This window comes from Lolium perenne, chromosome 2 (assembly GCF_019359855.2).
Source record: "Lolium perenne isolate Kyuss_39 chromosome 2, Kyuss_2.0, whole genome shotgun sequence".
In the NCBI taxonomy this organism is placed as follows: Eukaryota; Viridiplantae; Streptophyta; class Magnoliopsida; order Poales; family Poaceae; genus Lolium; species Lolium perenne.
In genome coordinates, this window is record NC_067245.2 from 215194869 (window position 1) to 215203541 (window position 8673).

An 8673-nucleotide genomic window follows, 5' to 3' on the forward strand; every position below is an offset into this window, starting at 1 on the left:
TCAGGGCATTGACTTGGGCAACTCAACAATGAGTTCTGGAAGTAGAGCGTATCCATTTAGGATGAGAGTGCATATAGGCACGACACTTCAACACCTTGATCCACGGAATTGATCAGTGCAACCTGAATGCCGCAATGAAGATGTTCATCAAAAAGGTTAGGTCGGGAATTATTATTTTTAGAACGGGTCATTTCGTGTTGAATTTAATGTCAGGGTTCAGATTTGTCATTTGTGGCTGGCAATGTGCCACATTGGATGTTAATCAACTTGCTATAAAAAGAACATGCACATGAAAAAAAAATGCACAAAGATGCTCACACTTGTTATATAAAGAAAACAAATAGATAACAAATAAGCAAACTAGAAAATAAGATTTTAAACCTGAAACCATTTTTTTTTTTGCAAAACTTCGGGCTAACATGCTCCAAAACTAACTTAACTCCACATTCATAAAGTTAAAACTAAAACTACAGTACTTGAAAACAAAGCAACTTGGGCCTAAGACTTCGAAGGAAATGCATTACAAAAGATGGGACTCCGTAAAAGATATGAACGGAAAGCAACTGCACAACCGCAATTTGTGCTACCACATGATGCGTCATGCTATACGCACAGGCACAGGCACCAACAGTGGACTCTCGTGGAAATGGAATTATTGTTTTCGATCTTTTAAGGCTGTAGTGGTCAAAGATGGGTTAAACAATTCAAGCTGACAGGAACATGTGCATATTTTGTCATTGCTTACTTCCTCTCCAAGATGGGCATGCGTATCTTGGTTCCATGATTTCAGTTTGCAAACATCACTGTTAAAAAAAAAGTTTGCAAACATCACGCATGACGCATTGTTCTGAGAGTTCTGATTATTTTCCTGTCAACCCAATTAATCGCCCGAACACTATAAATACATGCAGTTCCCTCTCGGTATGATCCACCAAGCAACCAGCAAAACACAAGCTAAATTGCTAAAACAAACGGATCAACCTTCATACACAAAGATCTAGCAGGACACAATGTCACAATGGCCGGAGGAGATGACCTGAAGCTGCTCGGCGCATGGCCGAGTCCGTTTGTCACCAGGGTGAAACTTGCACTGAGCTTCAAGGGCCTGAGCTACGAGGACATCGAGGAGGACCTAGCTAGCAAGAGCGAGCTCCTCCTCAGCTCCAACCCGGTGCACAAGAAGGTACCTGTGCTCCTCCACAACGGGAAGCCTATCTGCCAGTCCATGGTCATCGTGCAGTACATTGACGAGGCGTTCGCCGGCACCGGCCCCTCCTTGCTTTCCTCCGATCCTCATGAGCGTGCCATTGCCCGCTTCTGGGCTGCCTACATCGACGACAAGGTTTCATAGCTTTTCTTCTTTTCTAACTATTGTACAAAGTACTGAAATTTACTGTTCAGGCGTTTGGGATCTCGTTTTACTGATCACCGATGTGTTTGTGCAGCTTGTCACCTCGTGGGTACAGTCGTTCAGGGGCAAGACAGAGGAGGACAAGTCCGAGGGCACCAAGCAGATGTTTGCTGCACTGGATACTTTGGAGGGAGCCCTGAGGGAGTGCTCCAAGGGGGAGGGATACTTCGGCGGTGAGAGCGTCGGACTCGTCGATGTTTCGCTGGGAAGCCTGCTCTCGTGGCTGAACGCGACCGAGGTGATGTCCGAGACCAAGATCTTTGACCCCATTAAGACTCCGCTCCTAGCAGCATGGGCAGAGCGCTTCAGAGAGCTTGATGGCGCCAATGCCGCCTTGCCGGAAACCGACAGGATGGTGGAGTTCGCCAAGAAGAGGCAGGCGCAGGCTGCGGCGGCTGCAGCAGCTTCGGATAACTAGTAAATTGAGTCAGCATGGGGACTCATAGTCCCATTCGATTAAAGTATTCGTGTTCGCTCTCAAATAAAGATCAATTTTTATTGTGTACTCCCTCCATTCTATAATGTAAGTTACTATTATAAATTTATAATCAAGATGTTATTAGAACCTCTGACGCATACATATAGCATATTGATTGTAGTAATATATTCGACTCCCTTCATCCACAAATAAGTGGACGGGTGGGATTTTCGAGATAGATTAGCAAAAGGAGATAAAATTGCATTGGGAAGATGCAACCAACATCTCTCTCCTCTATAATTATTTCACCTCCAATAAGCTAAGTGCATTTACAAAATTAAGATAACATGTGCTGAATATTATTGGATTTGATTTCCGTGCTATGAGAGAGAAACATTTTTTCCTAATTTAAAGTGCATTAGGAACATAGAAGTACAATCTTTTATGGACAAAATTTGAGGCTAGATATCTACTTATTTGAGGACGGAGGGAGTATGTGACAACTTCTCTGATACTCAATTTGTTTTTATATATAAAACCACTAAATATTCCGTGCCCAAACTTTAATTAACAATTTGGCTGATAAAAAATAAATTATATAGCACCAAAACCATGTCGTTGGAAACAACTTTCAGATATAAATCCAATAGTATATTTTCTGTGACATATAGCTCATATTATGTTAGCTAAACTTTTAGTCAAACTTGTACATCGAAATGCGTTGTGGCCTTAAAGATGGAGGGATTATAACAAACACATATGGTATTTGGTAATTAAGTAATGATTCTATGATTGTCTTATCTTGAGATATAAGAAGTCAGAAACTCAATTCGGCTCCCGGATGCGTATGATCCTTCTACCATAAAAACATATTTCCAAATGTGAAAAAAATTTGACAAATTTTTTTACATGTACATCTCCATAATATATGTGTATTCGTCAAGTTTCACGAAAAAATGATATTTTTTGTAGTCTAAGCGAAAAAAGAGAAAATTTATCTTGTGACAAGTCTTTGTTTCAGCACCGCATTTTGTCTTTTTTACACACACCACATGACATGTCGATTTTTCATGAAACGACTTTGTGAGCGCGTAGCACATGAAGATGTACGTGCGAAATTTTTGTTTTATTTTTTTTTTGACATTTTAAAATGTATCTACATGTATTTCAAAATAAAGGGAGCATATGCTCCCATGTGCCAAAACATCACTCCCGATAAGAAGTACAATATACACACAGAAAGACATTGGGTACTCCCTCTCTCACAGTTTATTAGGCGCGCGTGTACTCCTAAGTCGCCAATTTAACCTATATAATTTGAATTATATAATACAAAAAATATATCATTAGAAAATAGAACATCTAAACTTTCTAATGATACAATTTTTATAGCATATAACTAATGCTAACTTGATCAAATTTGCGACCTAGGGTTACGCGCACGCCTAATAAACTGTGATAGAGGGAGTACTATAGTTAAGGAATTTCTTGATTAATAAATCAACCAAAGCAGTTTCACGGTGGGAATGTCGCCTTCTAGGCTTCCAATGAGATTTTATCCGTTCTAGACTAGGGATACTACCATCCTCCTAACCATCCAACGTCCAACCAATGGGTGGGTTTCTTAGTTCTATTAGTTCTTCTCACCTCTACAGTTTGGTTCTTATTGATCAGGTAGGTGAACTCCCACTCAAAATAATATCCCTCGCATTGTCTTAGTGATTACACGAACCAAACTCACTACACCAAGTCCGATCATCACGTGAGATGATGTAGTTTCAATGGCGAACATCAACATGTTCATCATATCATCTATATGATTCCTGCTTAACCTTTAGGTCTTCCGTGTTCCAAGGCCATGTCTGTACATGCTAGGCTCGTCAAGTCAAACCCTAGTTTCCGCATGTGCAAATCTGGCTTGCACCCGTTGTATGCACACATTGAGTCTATCACACCTGATCATCACGTGATGCTTCGAAACAACGAGTCTTAGCAACGGTGCTAACTAAGGACGAACACTTTATTATCTTGATTTTTAGTGAGAGGGATCATCTTATAATGCTACCGTCGCGATCTAAGCAATATAAGATGCATAAAAGGATTAACATCACATGCAATTCATAATGTGATATGATATGGCCCTTTTGTCTTTGCGCCTTTGATCTTCATCTCCAAAGCACGAACATGATCTATATCATCAACGGGCATGATCTCCATCATCGTCGGTGTAGCGCCAAGGTCAATGGCGCCGTCTTCATGGTTGTTCACCACATGTAACAACTATTACAACTACTTTGAAATAATACTACTACATAAAATATAAAGACAACCATAAGGCTCCTGCCGGTTTGCCACAATACAATAACGATCATCTCATACATATTCATCATCACATCATGGCCATATCACATCACCAAACCCTACAAAAACAAGTTAGACGCCTCTAATTTGGTTTGCATATTTTACATGGTTTAGCGTTTTCGAGTAGGATCCAATCTACCTACGAACATGAACCACAACGCTGATACTAGTGTTGTCAATTGAAATAGTAAATTGAATCTTAACTATGGTGAGAGTGATAGACACCCGCAAAGCCACTTATGCAATACAAGTTGCATGTCGAGCGTGGAGCAAGTCTCATGAACGCTGTCATGTAAAGTTAGCCCGGGCCGCTTCATCCCACCATACAGCAAGATGCAAAGTACACATAACAAAAGACAACAAAAGAATCAACGCCCACAAAACCATTGTGTTCTACTCGTGCAACCAATCTATGCATATACACGGCTCTGATACCACTGTAGGGATTCATAGCATAGAAAACAAAAAATTTCCTACCGCAAGAACGAATAACAAGCCAAGATCTAATCTAGTAGATTGTAGCAACAAGGTGAAGATCAACATATCCTCGAAGATCTCTAAGCGTTAACGAGATAAATCTCGTGGTGGATGTAGTCGATCACTTGCTGCTTTCAAAAGCGCGTAGAAGATCTTGATAGTGCCACAAATGGGCAGCACCTTCGCACTCGGTCACACATTCGGTGTTGATGACGACGTCCTTCTCCCCGTTCCAGTGGGCAGCGGTTGTAGTATATCCTCCTCGGAATCCCGCCAGCACGACGGCGTGGTGACGGTGGTGGTGGAGATCCCCGGCAGGGCTTCGCTGTAAGCGCTGCGCGAGAAGGAGGAGGGAGTAGCTAGGGTTTGGGAGAGGGGGGGTGCTTGGGCGCCGGCCTTGGTGCCCCTTGGGTGGTGCGGCTGGCTTGATGTGGTCAGCCCCTCCCCTCTCCTCCTCTTTATATAGGTGGAACCCCTAGGGTTGCCCCAAAACCACTTTGGAGTCCAACTCCAAAACTTACCATAACGGGGAAACCTAGGTCAAGTGGGATTGCTCCCTTTCCTTGCTTCATGGCCGGCCAACTAGGTGGAGTCCACCATGGACTCCACCTTCCCACTTGGTGGGTTGGCTAGGGTTGGTGGAGTCCCTCCGGGACTCCTCCTTCCATAGTGATTTATTCCGGATTATTCTAGAAACTTCTACAACCTTCCATAAATTCACCGGACCGTTCCCCAACTTGGAATGTGACTTCCTATATATGAGTCTTATTCTCCGGACCATTCCGGAACTCCTCGTGATGTCCTGGATCCTATCCGAGACTCCGAACAACATTCAAACTCTATTCCATATTCCATATCTACTTAAAACGACATCAAACCTTAAGTGTGTCACCCTACGGTTCGAGAACTATGCGGACATGATAGAGACTCCTCTCCGATCAGTAACTAATAGCGGGACCTGGAGATCCATAATAGCTCCCACATATTCAACGATGACTTCGTGATCGAAAGAACCATTCACATAAAATTACAATTCCCTTTGTCTCGCGATATTTTACTTATCCGAAGTTTGATCGTCGGTATCTCCATACCTAGTTCAACCTCGTTACTGATAAGTACTCTTTACTCATACCGTGATATGATCTCCTGTCAACACCCGGATTTTTAAGTCCAGATGCCTATTATGCCATACATCGCAATCCCAGGAAGATTGTTGTTGCGAGACATAACAGTTGATATCATAAGTCATCATTCATTATAAACCATAATCGTCTTACAAAGGTAGATCACATGATCCAATATTACACAAATAGTTGATCTAATTATCAACGAACTCAATACATAGCGGAAGCGTAGTAGTAGTGGACTATCTAATTCCACAGGTCAACGCTTGACGTCAGAAGAACTCCTAGTTGTTGTAGACGTCCTGCTGGCCGTCATCGTCATACTGCTGCTCCTCTTCATAGTCTGGCCATTTGAATAGCCAGTCGTGAGTACTTTTAAAGTACTCGCAAACTAATACTAGTGTAAGTAACATCAATTGTATTAAGGGGTTGCTAAGCTCTAGGTTTATTTGCATAAAGCCAATTTTAGTTCATAAACATTTAGTAAAAGACTCCTCATTTGCTAACTAACTCAAGTGGGAACATTAGTGTCATTCCCACAACTCAGTTGTGATTCAAGTCAAGTTCACCATTCAAATCATCATTCCTTTTTAAGAAAACATCTGACAACGGAACAGTATGGCCTTTCCAATCGTCCGTAACCGTGGACACGGCTATTCGAATAGGTTTACACTCTGCAGAGGTTGCACACTTGTGCCACAACATTTGATTACATCCATCAGGGATAACCCTGAATCATCGTAACTCAGTACGCGGATCATCAACCATAACCTTTCACTTACAGATCCTAGTATAGGCACCTCTCCCCATGAGCTTGGCCTCCCAGTGAAGACAAACCGTCAGCCTGGGAACTGCACAGGGCTTGGGCCGGACATTCACCTCATTTCACGTCATTTCACATCAGTTCACTTTCAACGGAGGCAGTCTCGGCATAACCCCTATGACGCTTGTTTAGAGGGAACCCATACTAAGACATATAAACTTCCAGTTAAGCCCTACCCATAATCAGGTATTGTGGGGGTACTTGTAAATTGGAATGGTATCGCATCCGAACCCAACCATCAGTTTTTATCAAATTCATCATGTCATTCAAGTCACATTCACCTTCAAAATCTTTCAAAGTCATTTCATTTCACATGTTCCCATCTAGAGTAGTCAATTTTATTTGTTAGCACTAGCAACTAGTCATGAGGGGTGCTAACTAGCTTTGATTGCTTTTAGGCTAAATTTGATGCTCTTGTTCTACTCTATGTCTAGACCAAGTGAATCATGAATCAAAAAGTAAACTTTGATAAACCAAACTTGATAACTTGTAAAGTAAAAACTTGGGATAGGATCATTAAACATGAAGTATGAGGTAGTGGTGCCTTGCTCCATTGGAGCTTTGCACTCGTAAGAATATTAGCTTGCCTTGGTTGGTGTACTGATCAAAGTGGTGTTCTTCTCCATGAAGTAGACCTCCTCCTCCTCCTGGCACTCCTCGGTACTAGCGTCTAAAAACGGATACGATGTACACAATCACCAAGCAAATCTTAAGAGCTAGACTAAGCACACAATTGGTTTACACAAGCTATTCTAGCATCACAACATTATTAACATGTTGGTTGACTTTGTTTTCTTTTAAAGAAAAATAATTTCCACTCATTACAATTATTAATTAGGGTTGCTAGTTAATTCTTTGGGAGAAATAATTTCCTCTCATTGAATCTTGTTAAGATTTAATCTCCTCAAATAATAATATATGAACCTAGGTTGACCAAGGTCTATACTTCATAATCATCATTTGGGAAAATGATTTAAATGAGGTGCTATACCTCATGCAATTTAATACTACCATACTCATAATTTAATATCACCAAATAATTCAAGATGAGGTTATGTGGACCATGGTCACTACCTCATGTTGAGTTATTTGGAACAAGATTTAGTTGAGAGAAAATCTCCCATATGATTTAATAAATATTTTTGGATAATTTAAATGGACTAGAAATACCCATAGATCCATTATTTAATCTAGACCATGATCATCCAAACAACTATGTCATATTTTTACATATTCTGATAGACAATATGAAATGTGACTTTTCAAAGTTGGAATCAACTCAAAAGCATTTTTGGTTGATTTTTAATAAATGTTTGAAGTTTGAAAAGTCCCTGCCATGTTATTTTTGTCACAGTAATTCTACAAAGAAATTTGAGGTGATACTAGTGGGGTTGAATAGAGTTTTTTCACAAGCTTTCCAACAACACCAAATTCATCAAATTTGGTTGGGTAGATTTGATTCTATTCAAATTTGAAAATAGCATCTGCAAGCAAATTGGAAATAAACTGAAATTCGAAATTTGAAAAGCTGGGCCCGGCGGGAAACCTAAACGGGCCGAAACCATTTAAAAACGAGAAGGCCAGCCCACCACGCGTCCAGCACGTGTGGGCTGCCTAACAGGGTGGGCTCCACCCATCAGTCTCACTTAAAACAGCAAATCGGTATGGCTAATCTGGGACGCACGATTAGGCGACGATCCAACGGCTCACGGCCATCGTCGTCGACGGTGAGAGAGAGGCTCTGGCACGGCGAGGGAAGGGGGTCGACGGCTCACCGGCGGCGCGGCGATCGTCGGCGAGGTGCTGCGGCGGCGTTGTGGACGACGGCGAGGCTCCTCGAACAAACGGAAGCTCCGGGGGTGGCTTCTGGCGTCTCCTCCTTCCGCGGCAGTGCCACGGGCTACGGTGGTGAAATTGGGCGGAGCTAGTGAGCAATGTCGGGAAGAGAGTGGCTGAGGAGAGGTTGTGAGAGGAGGGGAAGCTGTTGGTGTGCTTGATTTGGAGAGGGAGGCCCTCCTTTTATAGCGGCGGAGCGAGGCCGAAGGGGGCGGCTCAGGTC

The 8673-nt window shown here is 42.1% G+C and overlaps 1 protein-coding gene across 1 annotated transcript; it reads left to right on the forward strand.

Moving 5' to 3' along the window:
• The first annotated feature begins 914 nt into the window (after nt 1–914).
• LOC127334827 (probable glutathione S-transferase GSTU6) lies at nt 915–1978 on the forward strand. The gene is made up of 2 exons (XM_051361368.2): nt 915–1342; nt 1446–1978. Exons 1-2 carry the CDS (start codon nt 1019–1021, stop codon nt 1827–1829), a joined length of 708 nt encoding a protein of 235 aa, XP_051217328.1. The 5' UTR covers nt 915–1018; the 3' UTR covers nt 1830–1978.
• Nucleotides 1979–8673: the final 6695 nt, after the last annotated feature.